We start from the raw sequence: 15,822 nt of genomic DNA on the forward strand, positions 1-15,822 counted from the left end.
AGAAAAGATTAAAGATATCAGAAATCAGTACACTGTAATGAATCTAGTCTATATGACACAAGAGCATTATTCATCAGTCAGAAAGGTAAGTAATTTAGCTGAATTATACAAAAAATAAAGTATTCCACATTTCTCAGCTAGCCGAACAATTTCCTGTATTGATTTACCTGATTTCATCAGAAAACAGTTTTTTGGTACACCATTGAAGAGTTACTTGAAACAGAAAACATAATGCCAACAAGTAAGCAAAAAATGCCAAACCAAAGCCAAGACTTCCAGGAATAAAAGATGGGACTGTAATGCCTGCTCACAGCCTAATAATGGTGGGATGAGGAAATACTGACATATATTGCATACGTGTGATGGCAAAATTATCTTAGGTCAGACCAAGAAAAGCTGAGAAACTACAAAAAACCCTAATAAAACTAAAAAACCAACCCATGCTATTTATTGGATGGTATGTTAGCCAGAAACAAAGCACAGTTGGAAAAAAAAAAACCTGCAGAGTGAAACAGCTGAAAATAATTACCAACACTAACAAGTGTACAGGAATTATTTCAAAGTAGGTTTCGATTGCTCCTATGCACTAAACGCCAGCTAATAGCCGGGGTACATTTTTCAGTTTCATGGTCCAAAAGGTATTTAGTTGATACTGTCATGAACTTTTCTATGATATCAACTGAAGTACAAGAATAGGGCCATTTGGGAACCTTTCTTAATTTCTGGTGAGGAACTAACACTAAGGTAGATCCATCTAAAAAATGTAATATATGCACTGTGTATAAAACAAGTATTCTCCTACATTAAATGTTTTATCACAATTCTCACACCCTAAAAAAGTGTAAAGTAAACAGAGACCCGAGTAAATAGAATCATAGAATCACTAAGGTTGGAAAAGACCTCCAAGACCATCAAGTTCAACCTTTGACCAAAACCATCACGTCAACTAAACCATAGCACTAAGTGCCATATCCAGTTGCTTATGAACCCAAACATACTGTAATATTGAACATATAGTAATGATGTAAGTTTCAAAAAGTTAGTCTAAATTAAGACGCAGTAAAACCATAAATGGAAATTATTACAGCACCATCACAGAAATTCATGTTACAACCCATGCTTTTTATGAGAACTTGAAAAGGACAAGGGCAGAAATTGGCTGAAGAAATTCTAGGGTGAAGGTGAAGAAACAGTCCAGACAGACTATACATAGCACATTCATGATGTTTAGTTTTACTTTATTTATATTCACTTTTTTCCTTCCGAAATACTTGAATATTCTGCAGATATCATTCTACACCATTACACACAGGAACTACTGTGCTGTAAGAATATCAGTACAGGGTCTTCCAAGCATGACAATCATTGCCTGTGAGTGCACAATTTAGTATCACCCTAACAGACTCAGTCTAACCCAGAATTTCTTCAACTTTAACCTATAAGAACATCTGGTGCCAAAATCTACTTGCTAGAATGTGACCAAGTGTACTGGTGTTTGGCATACAAGAAACAAAGACTACCTTAATTAACACACTTTTTTTTAATTAACAATAGAAAACAGTATCTGAGCTTGAACTAAAGTGTGGGAATCTGCTAAAGATCTGAATTCCTCATAACTTTTCCAAAGTAGACATGAAAATGACAACACAGTTATTACTTATGTGGGCTTCGGCATATTTGACTGGACATAGAGTTTCTCCCCTGCCTTATCATGTGAGAAAGAACTTAGGCTTTTCATTCCAATTTGAATAGGAACCTGCACTATCACTAGCATTTACAGATCTGTATAGGTTTAGTATTTATTTTTAGACTTTAATACTGCTTGCATAAACACATTTATTTTTAACTATGCTTAAAGGTTGCTGCAGTTACAAAAAATATGAGAAGTGTAAAATTTAACCTTGTTATGGTAAACACAGTAACTTAATGTTCTGATGACAATTTCTTGGGCTTGAAGCAAAGCAAACTACTTCTAGAAGACACCATGAGAAGGACTAGCAAAAGCAAATGCAGGTACGATATTAACATCTGAAAATGTATCTGTCACGTTTCTATTTTTAACTATTTGCTGATGCACTTGATGCAGATTTCTGCAATGCCTCATAACTGGAAACTCTTACTTGCTTTCTAATTATTAAATCTAAATAGTCTAATTAGACTAACTACTGTGCATTCCTTTTCTTCATCCACAGACATGCACGGTACCGCTATTCATAGTATTCTCTATTTGAGAGCTGAGTTCCAGGACATAAATTATCATTTCCTGTTGAATGACAATGGTCTTTTCACTCCACTAAAAAGTCTTCCACTGAAAAACATCTAATCAGTATGATTAACATGGATCCTAATGGCCACATCAGATCAAGCAAAAGTACTTCATTATAAAAACAAAGGCCTTAAATTGTAAATTTCAGAAAACAGTGATAAGCTGGCGAAGGACTTCAGAATCTCTTCTTGTCTTATTATCCCTAGTATTGATTGAAATCTCTCCACCTTGAAATTGTTGGTGAGGACAAATCTATTGAGTCTCATTAAATCCAGCATAGAAATGAAGTCCCCAGAGCATTTGGGACCACTAAAGCAGATGCTACACATTTCAGAAAAATATTCTCTATCCTTGAGAATATGAACTACAGCTGCAATATGAAGTAGACATCAATTTGTTTCCATAAAAGCTCTAATGTAAAGGTGTTATTGTAGAATACAAAATCCTTAAAATTTGTACTTAGAGGAAAAATGTATGTCAAGTCAACCCAACTTGATAAAACAGATTACAGATCTTTACATGGTGCTCACTACAGCTAGACTTGAAAGAGAATTTGTGGTGCCCGATGGATTTACATATAATCCAATGCAAGTTTATGATCTTAGATTTATCAGAAATATTTTTTTCTTTTTCCAGTCTACTGTTTCATACTACACATTAATATCAGCACAAAGATCTGTTTTTCTCAATGGTACCCTGTTAACGTGAACTTTGAATATGTGAGCCAACCATACTGCCTGAGCTATAGCACATTGTGCCTATCCGACCACTAACAGTGAGGTCATTGATCTTGCTGTAAGGGACAATATATCATAGGATGTACACGCTGATAGGCTCAGTGCCATTTGAAGAAGTAGGAAAATATTCCTTTGTGACTATATTTATGGAATAGCTGACACATCCTTATCTAGCTGTTGCAGACTGCATATTATTAATGGAGGGAAGACAAACCAAACACAGGTTTGTCTGCAATAGTTTGTTCCTCCCTCATTCAAGCAAAAAAGAAAGACATTTGTACAATTTCTAGAGATGCTGAGTTTTCCAAAAGCCTGTTGTGACTTTGGTAGGACTGCATATCTTGTGATTCAAAAAATCCATGTAACTTTGAAGCAATTACAGTTGGCTGTTTTATACAGTTCTGATTAGAAATACATAATAGGACTGTCATGATTAGGAATTCCTTTCCCCTTCCAAAGTTCTCTCAACTCAACTTGCCACAAACATTAGATCTATTCCACTCTGACTTCAAAAACTTCACTTACTCCTTTTTTCACCTTTTTTTCTCTTTTTTTCCCATGTTTTTTCAGGTACGATATTTTACAAAAAGACAACTTAGCAGTTCCACAATAGTAATTTTTTAGCAGACCTGAGTTGGCTTTTAGTGGTTTAAGAGGCAAACCTTATTCCTTCATGTTAAAAAATATTGAACTCAACATCTCCAAACCAGCAAATTTTAGGGTCTTTTATAAGTTGGAAGTATTTGGTAGCTATCAAAAATTAGGACTTATCTTCTAAATCACATTATTCTTGTTATAAGGTAAGATAGGTAAAAGTTTTAAGTCCTGCCTAAGACTGACTAAAAACTGTGAACCAGCTTTCTGAAGCAATCCTGAATATTGAACCAAATCCAGATTAGAAGCGGCTTGACCCTATAGCTATATCAGTATACCCATCATTTTACATATTACTTAAGCAACTATTTTTCAAAGGACAGATCAAACTCTTTCCCATACTGAAGAAATACTGGCAAAATCACTATTATGCAAGGTAAAGTAACCTATATAAAGAGTTTTGTCATGCTTTAAAACAGTCTAATGAAAATCCAGTTTTATTTTCTTTCATATTGTACTGTCATAGAACTTGTCTGGAAGAATATGGTTTTACAGCCACCAGTGAAGACACTTCCTACTGTCTTTTGTCACCTTTTTTGTTGGTTTTTGGGTTTGTTTTTGTTTGGGGTTTTTTTTGTTTTTTGTTTGTTTGGGTTTTTTGTTGGTTTTTTTATTTGGTTTGGTTTTTGTTTGTTTGTTTGCTTGTTTTGGTTTGGGTTTTTTTGGGCTTTTTTTGTTGCGTTGTTTTGTTTCGTTGGGGTTTTTCATTTTTTTGTTTGTTTGGGGTTTTTTTATGGTTTTGTTTTTTTGGTTTGGTTTCCTTTTTGTTTGAGTGACTCAAAGGATCCATTTAACACCTTCAGAAGCATTGACTGCAGAATGAAAAATAAAAATCTAGCAACTCCTGACACCTATATTCCCTTTTTTTCGTTCTAGAATTTACTCTGTCTTGCCCCAGCTGGATAAATTCCCCTGCCTTGTACATGTTCTGAACAACTTTGATGGAAAGTCTACCTGTAGCTTGACTGGGCTACTATTGCAATGCAGAAGAGATTTAATATCTATCATATATCTACAGTCTATATAATATCTATCATATCTACAGTCTACAATATCTATCATATCTACAGTCAAATAAACTGTAGAGTTTTTTAGGTGTTTGGGGTTTTTGCCACTCCTTTTGATGTGCAGCAGCTCTTTATGCTGGTATTCCACAACATTTATAATTACCTTAGCAAACTGCACCACATGGTACAGTGTCAAGTAGACAAGAATGTGCTGGGCCCTATGAGCTATAAAATGCTAACCAAACACATCTTTAGAAACCCAGTACTGATTCTGGTTTGACTCAGGCCTAGCTTCACAATTTTATTACAAACTGCATACTCTTAAGTAAGATGACAAAAGGAAGAAAAAGTTTTTGGGAAAAAGCACTAGCAATACACAACTCCAGAAAGTAGTTCCAAGATACAAGAAGGCATGTGAAAGTTGTTTATACAAATTCTTTCTTTGCCTTCTTCCTTCCTAATCTTTCTAAAAAGGAAGCAAATATATCTTCTCTATTTCTTACAGATTGAAAAACATACATCATTTCATAAACCTAAAACAAGTTCTGAGTAGTGCCCCTGACATCACCAAAGATATGAAACTGTTCTGCAAATGTACATACTGTTCCAGCTTTGTGAACTAGTCAACCATTTCAAAAGATATTATACCAATAATTTTTCCAGTTAATTTTTATAGAGCAGGTTTTTGTATCTTAAACCACTAAAATTCTTTGTGATTCGCACAAATACTTTGTTTACAAATGAAAAGAATATCTTCCCCTAAACTATGAACATCAGTTTGGAGAATTTAGTAATTGAAAGCTCCCATCCTTCAGAAGAGGAAGAAAACCATAGTTAACACCAGATTAGATAAAGAAATTTATATGCTTGGCCATCCAATCCTATTTTTCTTAAGATGAAATATAATCTTGATTTTTAAGTCTGATCAATTCAATGTATGAAAGGGGCCATATATGCTGGTATGCAATTAGGCCAATAAACTGATACTCAGCTACTTTTGGCAATAATAAAAAGCCAGAGATCTAAAGGATGCAACACTACAAAGAGCTTTGATTACTCTTTCCATTGATATTGAACAGATGGATATTAAAATGAACCCTAAGATCACAAAGCAGAATAACATACTTTTTGATATGATGATGTTTTAGCTGTGTGAGCATACTCTCAGTCTTGCAGCACTTTTTCTGTATCAGTATTGAGAGTCTATAGCTGCTTTATCAGCTCAGCCTGCTGTGTTGTATCTTCAGTGTTTTGTCTGTAAAGATTTGGTAGCTCCTCTAACTCCTTCCTGTGCAAAACAAGGAATAAAGAGAAATTAAGAAAAAGAACAATGACCTCTGTTAAAAAATTGTATGCAAATAATTTTATTGTAGGTAATGAGCTTCCTATCTTCATTTATTTTTCTGTCAATTGCCTTACAAACACTCTAAGTTACATGTAAAATATTTACCATATTCTTCTGAGAAATATCTACAAAACAGTTAACTTTCAAAATAGAATGCCTTTCTATTTCCCTGTAATGCTTTAACTGCTCTAAAATAAATGAATTTTCACTACTGCATTGTTTTCTCATCAATATTCAGTTAACTCTTTAGCAGTTCATGTCAAAATGTAAAATATGCAGAACACATCAACTATATATAAGTTTAATTTTTTTTTACCTAGAACAATCAGAAAAAGATAAAACTTTTTTCCTGAACTTGCAGAGTATGTGTGAGGCAAGTTTTTTTTCTGAAATGCATCTATTCCCTAGACACATGAAGTATGTCTGCTGATAAATTACTTTTTGTCTGCAGGTACGGCATATTGCAACAACCATAAACAAACTAAGCAAAAACTTTGGTGCGTATTATATAACATAATAAAAGCCCTATGAAGACAATAATAGGAATGATGTTGTAATGCAACCATAGAATAGATCTAATAGCCAGCTTTGTTGATAATTTTACTGTACTACTGATGGATTTTCTAAATTAAGATCAAAGTACAGTAACACTATTACTAATGATTAAAACTTCGAGTATTTTCTGCAAAATATATTAAAAGTACAGATGATCCCTGATGAGTACAGTATCCCTGTTTATATATTTTCTACTTAATTATTTTTTAATTCACAAGTGCATTTCACACTAGTATTACATACAGATACCAAAATATATATTTAGCACTCCAACTAATTTTCTTCCTTATTTCTTCAAAGATTTGTCTCTGTAACCTCTAACACATACATAAGATTTCTCTGACTAGAACTATCATTAACAACAGGAGTTATCACTGAATTTTTCTAATACTGCTGGAGATGTCCAGGCAAAGATTAGTGTACAAAAAGTAAGCAGCCAATACCAACTTCACTGTTTTCTTCCAGGGAAAACACAGAATGACAAATAAACAATTTTAAGGGAAGTTCCCAAAATTTTTTTCTTAAAACCTATGCCACTAATTAATAAGATTACTCAATATAGATACATCTGAATACATGAATTTAAATTACATATACAATACAACAGTCAGACAGTTTTATTTTGTTAAAAGGCACCATTTCAGAAGGCCTGTTAACACAGCAACACAGGATAACGCTTAAGGACATGCTAACCGTGTTTACTAGGACTTAACACTAAGTCCTACTGTTCTGAATGAATTGTTAAGTAGTTAGTTCCCCGAAGTTAACAAGGGTAAAGGTACATTAAAGACTCCTGATGTAAGAAAGTGCCACTGCAGTATGTATTGCATACTTAGTAATTTAATTCTGTTCAGAAGTACAACAGCAAAAATAAGGATAGGGTGATATATTAGTGCTTTCTGACAGCTGTACAATGAGCTTCCAAACATGCACCTGTTTAATTTCCCTGTGTGTATACAGTAGAAAATGACAAATCTTTTCACTGCAGTTAAAACAGAGATTGTATTAATTTTGCACAGGTTCTCCCATCAGATCTTCATTTGGTTGTGGAAGGGAAAAATATGGGATAATGTTGAATCCTCAAGACTGGTCTGCTATATTGCTACTCTTTAATTTGTATGCAAACATCAATGCAGTTATCTGTGTCTGTCACCTGAGAATGCAGTATTATGTGTTCTCTAATGGTCGGCCCACAAACTGTATTAAGGTCAATGGGAATCTTTTTTGTTGACTTTATCAGACTTCCAGCTATATCCTTAAGGGGAGGCAGTGGGAGGGAGAAGCTAAACCTTGCAGCCACACAAGAACCACAGCACAGTCAGAACACATTAACATGTTTGCTTGTGTTAAATTCAAGGCTTTTTAAGTGTAAGGAAACTCAGCCACAGTTCAGTTACAACACATTTTAAAAATCCAACTTGATTTATTCATACTTGTACTTTAACCTGCTTCCCTCTTTAGTGAATAAGGCACTATTTTTACATTGTAAGTCAATGGGGGAACCTTCTTTTATCTCATTTATTTCATTTTTACAGAGCAATATGGAAATTCTGCTAACCTTAGCAGGTACTATTCAGTAGCCATGTGCAGTACAAATAAATACACAGAAATAAGCACCATTGATAACGATGAGCCAAATCAATGAGGGGAGCTGTTGGGGCCCTCCCCCTGCCATGGGGTCCTGGGAGAGGGGCCCTGAGGGGAGACACGGGGTTTCCCTGCCCCTGGTCAGCCTCGTTCCCCGTTGGTTGTTTTGTGTTCCCTGCGCGGGCAAGGACCCTCGGGTCCCGTGACTGCAGCAGTTCCTCGGCAGAGCTCCGGCCATGCGGCTGGAGAAATAAACATCTCTCTGAAACATCTACAAAGAATCGGTCCATATGTATTTCTTTTCCACAGGCCATGCTGTCTGATACACGCGTGTTACAGTATCCCCACTGTAACAAATGGTGGGTAATGCGGGCAGAACAATCCCTGATCCCTACAGTGACTGAATTGTGAGTAAACTTTGGTTTTCTCTTCTTGTTTTTGTTCTGCTGTTCCATCTCTAAACTATGGAGGAACTGTGGAAAGACTCTTGGCTCTCCGAGCCGCATATGGACATTTATCTTAAACTTGAAAAGATTCTTGAACAACGGTTTATAAATTTTAGCTTAATTCAAGCCCAAAACGAACTGAAACATTTCCTTTCATGGTTATATAAGAACTTCTACGTTTCTTGGGATTTAATTCTTACCAAAGACTTCTGGAACACCGTTAATTTCTGAGTCAAAATATATGCCGATGGAAGAATATTTTCGTGAATATTATTTAATTACCGAGACTGTTGAGCAATGTCAGCTGTGTCCTGGCAAAGGGAAGCCTGGCGCAGGGACCGTGCGGCCTCTCCCACATAGACCGAGCGCTCTCTGAGCAGCAGCGAGGCAGTTCCCGCGTGTGGGCGGAGCGACGCCCCGTGAATGCCCGAGCGAGAGGGGCGGCGCACAGGCGGTGGGCGGCGGCAGTGGTGGCGGCGGAGCGGAGCCACACCCAGCCGAGACGCGCGCTGGAGCAGGGCGCGGGGGGCTCATCACCCGGAGGCCTGGCCAAGACATGGGCGCAGCCCCAGGCAGCGGCAGTGCAACTGAGAGCAGAGGTGGCGGCGCGCGGGGAGCTGAGCAGCGTGGCCCGGCCCACGAGGCCCTGAATGCGACCCCAGGAAGAGCGCGCAGGCACGAGCAGCCTCCATGGCCCCAGCAACCCTGGCAGCTCCAATGCAGGAGTGAGCGAAAACGAAAGAGAAAGCAAAAACGCAGCAAGATGGAAAACAGCAGCCACTCCGAAAAAGGAAAAAATCACCGTAGCTAAGGTTTTAGGAATAGTAAAGTGGCATAACGTTGAACAAAATTATGGTTTTATAACAAGATGTGACAACCAAGAAGACATATTCGTTCGTAGAACTGCTATTAAAAAGAATAACCCTGAAAAATGCATCCCAAGCTTGGGAGATAGAGAGGTGGTGGAGTTCAAAATTGTGCAAGGTAGAAAAGGGTTATAAGCAGCAGAGGTCACTGGGCCTGATGGTGTTTCTGTAAAAGGCAGTATATATGCTAAAAATCGTAGCCATGTTAGACAATATCCACATTATAAGCCCCGCCTACAGTCTCCCTTTCCTAATCCCACCTTTCCCTTTTATCCTATATCCTATTACCCCCAGTGTATTCCCAATCCGTTTTTTCACCCATGGTTTCCCTCACAAAACCATGCCTTTGCCAATTGTTTCCCCAAAAATCCCTTTCCAATGCTGAGTGGGGAATGAAGAGGGAAGAAATTAACTATTGTTGTTTAGAGTTCTGTAGTGGTTTGGTCCAAAATACTCATTACTGTTTATCTGCTGTGAGATAAGAATTAGGAGAAATGCAAAACAGGCACCAAACTTGAAAGAATATAAAGAAGTTTATTAACAGACCTAAAAGAAGAAAAAAATTATACCACCTTCAGAACTCTCCTCCTCCCCCCACCTTCCTCCCTTCTCCCACTGACAATGTGAAAAGACAACCCTTAAGATGTTCAGTCTGCTTACCACTTCCATAATAACCTTGTTCAGTCCATTTAGAAAGAGAAGTCTCTTCTTGCTCATGCTATGAAAACATTATCACAACGAGACAGCCGCCCACTTCCAAATATTGTTCAGTCCATTTAGGAAGAGGAGTCTCTCTGCCTGCGTGTGAGTCCTTTCCCCCCCGACTTGCAGCTTTTCCCGCAACTGCTTTCGAGGGTCCACTCTTGAAGTTTTCTGGGGTACAATTTTAAGGTTGAGCCGTTCAGAAACAAAAACAGAGGCCCTTCTCCTTCCCTGGGAGCAAAGGGTCTTCATCATCTTCATCTTTAGGACTATCTCTGGGAGCATCTCTAGGAACTGAGGTTTTCTCCTTTCCCATTTGGAGCAAAAGTCCTCATCAGGTTCATCTCTCCCTGTCCAAACTTCTCATGAAATTACAGCTGCGTCAGCATCTGCCTATCTCAGCGCAGGTGCTTTTGCTTACGAGTTGAACACTCCACCCCCCATATCTTCATGAAATTACAACAGGATACTCTGATATATCATAGCTTCACAACAGAATTTCAGCTTTAAGCATCTCCTCTCTCTCTTCCCTCAGGTTTTCAGCTCTTCACAGCAGTAAAAAGGGTTAATCTCACCTCGGCCTTGCAGCTTTGCAGCTGGAATGTTGAATTTTTCTTATCGCAGTGGAGAGGGGGGAGAGCCGAGCCGCTCCGGCTGCCCGCAGCAAGGCAGTGGGGGGGGTTCCACGGCTGGAACAGGTCCATGGCTTCAGGATGGCCGTGGCCCGGCCTGGCCTGGCCCAAGCAGGGCCTGGCCGGGCCCGCTGGCCCCCACACGGGGCCTGCAGCCACCTGTCCCAGCACCGGAAACGAGAGAGAGCTTGGAGGGGGAGTTTGCCTATTCTTAAATGTGGATCACAGAGGTGGTCACAACTTTAAGTGGCTTAGAGAATTGTCCATATTCAAACTGGCCAGCTGATAGGTTCTATCAGTTCCCAGAGGAAACTGTAAGCACCCCTTAGCAAGGACGTCCCTTCCGGGACTATGCTTGCTAACCTATGACAAGTTCCAACAGGTACAAATGGAAGAAACCCTCTCCTGCCTCAGTTTCCCCACAAAGCATGCCTGGAGAGTCCTGTCTCCCTTCTGTCAGCCTTAAGATGTTCCAGAGAATCTGTTTGGACATTTAAAGACTCAGGAGGGTGGCTTGTTTTGTTTTGAAACTGTCCTTGTTATCTCATGTTTATCCAGTTGTTTTCAATGTTAAGTTTTAAATCTCCTTTTGTTAAAAATAAACGGGTGAAATGTCAGGGTCCCTCCCCCCTGCCATGTAGTCCTGGGAGAGGGGCCCTGAGGGGAGGCACAGGGTTTCCCTGCCCCTGGTCAGCCTCGTTCCCCATTGGTTGTTTTGTGTTCCCCTGCGCGGGCAAGGACCCTCGGGTCTGGTGACTGTAGCAGTTCCTGGGCAGATCCCGGCCATGCGGCTGGAGAAATAAACATCTCAGAAACATCTATCAAGAATCTGTCCATAGATATTTCCGCTACACGGGCCTCATTTGATACATCGTGTTACAGTATCCCCACTGTAACACATTCCTAATTTAAAACTCCCTGTTATAGCGGGGAAACTGCAACACATGTATCAAACAACAAGGCCTGTGGAAAAGAAATATATATGGACAGATTCTTGGTAGATGTTTCAGAGATGTTTATTTCTCCAGCCGCATGGCCGGGATCTGCCCAGGAACTGCTACAGTCACCGGACCCGAGGGTCCTTGCCCGCGCAGGGAACACAAAACAACCAATGCGGAACGAGGCTGACCAGGGGCAGGGAAACCCCATCTCCGTCCCCTCAGGGCCCCTCTCCCAGGGCTACATGGCAGGGGGGAGGGACCCTGACATTTCACCCGTTTATTTTTAACAAAAAGAGATTTAAAACTTAACATTGAAAACAACTGGATAAACATGAGATAACAAGGACAGTTTCAAAACAAAACAAGCCACCCTCCTGAGTCTTTAAATGTCCAAACAGATTCTCTGGAACATCTTAAGGCTGACAGAAGGGAGACAGAACTCTCCGGGCATGCTTTGTGGGGAAACTGATGCAGGAGAGGATTTAATGTCTTCCGTCCCCCTTTTCATTCCCCCCTTGGCATCACAGAGGAGTTGTAGGGAAAGGGAACTGTATAGGGAAGCCATGGGGTGAAAAACGGATGAGGAATAAACTGGGGATGGGGTAAATTTAGGAAAGGGTTTATATTGGGTATAGGGTAAAAGGGGAAAGTAGGCTGTGGGTAGGGAAGTTGCTGGGATGGATATTGTTTATAATTTTGTGCATAACGGCTGCCTTTGACTGGAATACCTCCAGGTCCAGTAACATTCGCTGCTTGTAAACCCTTCTTTCCTTGAACTATATCAAATTGTACAACTTCCCCATCTCCTACACTTTGCAGGTAATTTTTAGGGTTATTCCTTTTAATGGCAGTTCTATGGATGAATAAATCTTCCCCTGTATCATCTCATGTTATAAATCCATAGTTGTTTTTTACATTGTACCATTTCACAGTTCCTGTGATTTTCGTTGCTACAACTTCTCCTATCACGTGCTTGCGTGTTTGTCGTGGCTGCTGGTCCCGCGTGGCTGCTGCCTCGCCAACTCCAATGTCTCTGTCGGGCCCTTGCGTTGCGGCTGCTCCGCGCCCTCCAAGCGGCGCTGCTCCGGCGAGTGTCTGGGCTCTGGCCCCGCGGCCTCCGAGCAGTTCCGCTCCGCCATCTCCACACTGCTTTGAGAGCGGCCCCGTTTCAGCTCGGCGCTGCGCAGCTTCTCATGTCACTATGGAAACCGCCGCTTCTCGCTCTACAAGGCTCTCCGAGCCATGTGCTCAGAGTGGGCTTCCACGCCGACCCCCGGTTCCTGGCTGCTCGTGGGGGCCGCCTCTCTGCTGCATGTGGCCCACGGCACCCGCGGCGCCTGTGGCATCGCTCCCTCGCTCATGGTTGAGCGGCCGGGGACCCCGAGACAGGGATGGGGTCTGCGATAAGGCTCACGCTCCTGAGGGGGCCGGGCGCATCCAGCACAGGCACCTCCGCTGGCACGGCTGCAGTCACGCGCTCCTGGGATGGCAACCACGCAGCCTCGGCCACGGGGTTACGGCCACCCTCTGCTATAGGGGTAATGGGACCATACAAATGCTCCTCAAGAGCTTCAGTGATTACAAGGCATCCACAGAGCGGTTCTATCACTAATGCATGTTTTGTTTGATCCCTCATCTCACACAAGATCTTGTACCAAAAGCACTCGAGACTAGTTCCAGGAGGATTAATATCAAAAAGTAAGTCTCAAGAAATACAGAAGAAATTTTTGAAAAGCCAGTTAAAAAAATGTTCTAGATCTCCCGGAACAAATACTTTCTTGTTTTGTTGTTCAAGGATTCCTTTAACTTCTAGATACATTTCTTTCTGTGGTTCAGAGAGCCACACTTCCCATGATTCTTCCATAGTCCACAGAGAATATCCAAACCAAGGTGAGAAGAGAGAGATCTAGAGTGGTTTTTACTCACGAATTTTCTGTCCTTAGGGATCGGGGATCGTTCTGCTTGCAATTCTCTACCATTTATTACAGTGAGGATTCTGTAACATGATATATCAAGCAAGGAGGCCGTGGAAAAGAAATATATATGGATGGATTCTTGATAGATGTTTCAGAGAGATGTTTATTTCTCCAGCCGCATGGCCGGAGCTCTGCCCAGGAACTGCTCAATCACGGGACCCGAGGGTCCTTGCCCATGCAGGGAAACACAAAATAACCAATGGGGAACGAGGCTGACCAGGGGCAGGGAAACCCCGTGCCTCCCCCCAGGGCCCCTCTCCCAGAGCTACATGGCAGGGACCCTGACAGGAATGGCAGGGAACAAAGATGTTGATGAAATGACAAGTGAGGGAGCTGTGGCCTCGGCTGGCCAGCAAAAGCAGACAAGTGGATATGCAGAGAAAACACCTTGTGGTGAACAGCAGAATGTTCAGGGAGGACCTTCACCTTAATGCACATAAATAAGAGAGTGCTGACAGTATGAGGGAGGTTCTTAAGGGTCTTCCTGGTGATAGGAGAAATGGATGTTAATGTCTTCACAAACAACTCAATCTGAAAGAATCAGCCAAGTTCTGGAAAAAAGGCTGTGGGGGTCTTCACAAACATCAAGCTGCACAAGTTTGTCACAGAACCGAGTGCAGTCTGAACTTCAGGGAAAAATGTGCAGGCTTAATAGACTTATGAATATTAACTTTTCCACCCAGGGTGGGCTTAAAGCCAATTCTAACAGCCATGCAATGAATTATGGTGGGGGGGGATACTCTTACAGGGGAATATGCAGTGGATGATTCAGAAAGGTTGTACCTTCCTAGTACCTCAGCCAATGGGGAAAGGACGAGGGCAACACGCAGTCAGGAGTTTAGGAAAAAAGGAGGCCATGTCTTCCAAAAACCCAAGAGAGACCCCACAGGGGTATGGCCTAGTGAACTCTCTCCCTTTATTCCAATAAAGTTGATTCTTGCAGGACTCCTCTGTCTCCTTTGTGGAAACTGGCCTTTGACAGCGTGATTTTCCACATGGAAATAAGCATAACCAGGTGCCTATCTGAAGCTGCTGTTCAAATGGACACAGCACATCCCCATGGAAAATGACAGGAGGAATGAGAGATCTATCTGCACCTGCTGGACTCATTGGGATCACAAAGACAAGGTGGGACAACTCACATGACTGAAGCACTGCCATACATGGATACAAGTTCTTTAGGGAGGCCTATGTTCAAAAAGAAGGTTCTGCGAAACTAGAGCAGTCAACCACATGTTAGTCTGTGGTGATCTATTTACTCATGGCTTTTTCCTATCCCAGATTGTTCCCCACTCTGTTCCTTGCCCCTAGCTCTGGGCACTCCCTCAGGCTCTCCCTATTGGTTCCTGTACCCCAGCTCCGCCCATGTACCGCCCCTGTGCCCCTGAGAAAACCCCCCAGCACCCAGACCAGAGGTCTCTCTGCCTCTGAGGGTCATTGGGACAAGATGAGATAAAAGTCCTCTCAAACCCTCATGGGAGACCCTTCTCACCTCCTTTGGCATCACTGGTTGTAGTGCTGATAGCTGCCGGAGCAAGATCGCGGGGCCGTCTGAAATGGACCGCGGGAGGGCGACCATGGTTGCACTGCCCTAAGCAGCCCTGCTGAGTTCTCAGGAAAGCTGCAGCTTGCTAAGCTAAATCTAGTGACTACAACATTAGTCCCTTGGAAGGTGATGGACCATGTAATGGAGAAGATGATCACTGGGAGTCATAAGGGGAAATAATATTCACAGATTCATGGAATATTCTGAGTTGGAAAGGTACCACAAGGATCATCAAGTACAACTTAAGTAAATGGCCCATACGGTGACTGAATCCACGACCTTGATGTTACTAGCACCACGCTCTAACCAACTGGCCTGGCAGCCTTCTCTGAGGGAATTACTGTCTCAGTGGCTAAGGGGTGAGCACTGAATGTTCTTTTTGCTTGTAGTAAGAAAGACTTTTGACACAGTCTCCCAAAAAATGCTATAGACAGACAGATGAGGTACAGGCTAGATAAGTGGACGGTAAAGTTCCCTTGAACTGGTAGAACTGCTGGGTTTTAAGAGTTGTCATCAATAGCACAAAGTCCAGTTCAAGGCCAGGAACTAAAGGAGTAGCTTA

General features: G+C 41.4%; 1 protein-coding gene across 1 annotated transcript in view; it reads right to left on the reverse strand.

Annotated features, from left to right (window-relative positions):
- The window catches only part of CNTLN (centlein), a 183,597-nt gene that overhangs the window by 121,791 nt on the left and 45,984 nt on the right, over window positions 1–15,822 (reverse strand). The window contains 2 exon segments of the mRNA XM_032097108.1: window positions 2,996–3,059; window positions 5,773–5,952. Coding sequence (XP_031952999.1) covers window positions 2,996–3,059; window positions 5,773–5,952 — 244 coding nt within the window.

Source organism: Corvus moneduloides, chromosome Z (assembly GCF_009650955.1).
Source record: "Corvus moneduloides isolate bCorMon1 chromosome Z, bCorMon1.pri, whole genome shotgun sequence".
In the NCBI taxonomy this organism is placed as follows: domain Eukaryota; kingdom Metazoa; phylum Chordata; class Aves; order Passeriformes; family Corvidae; genus Corvus; species Corvus moneduloides.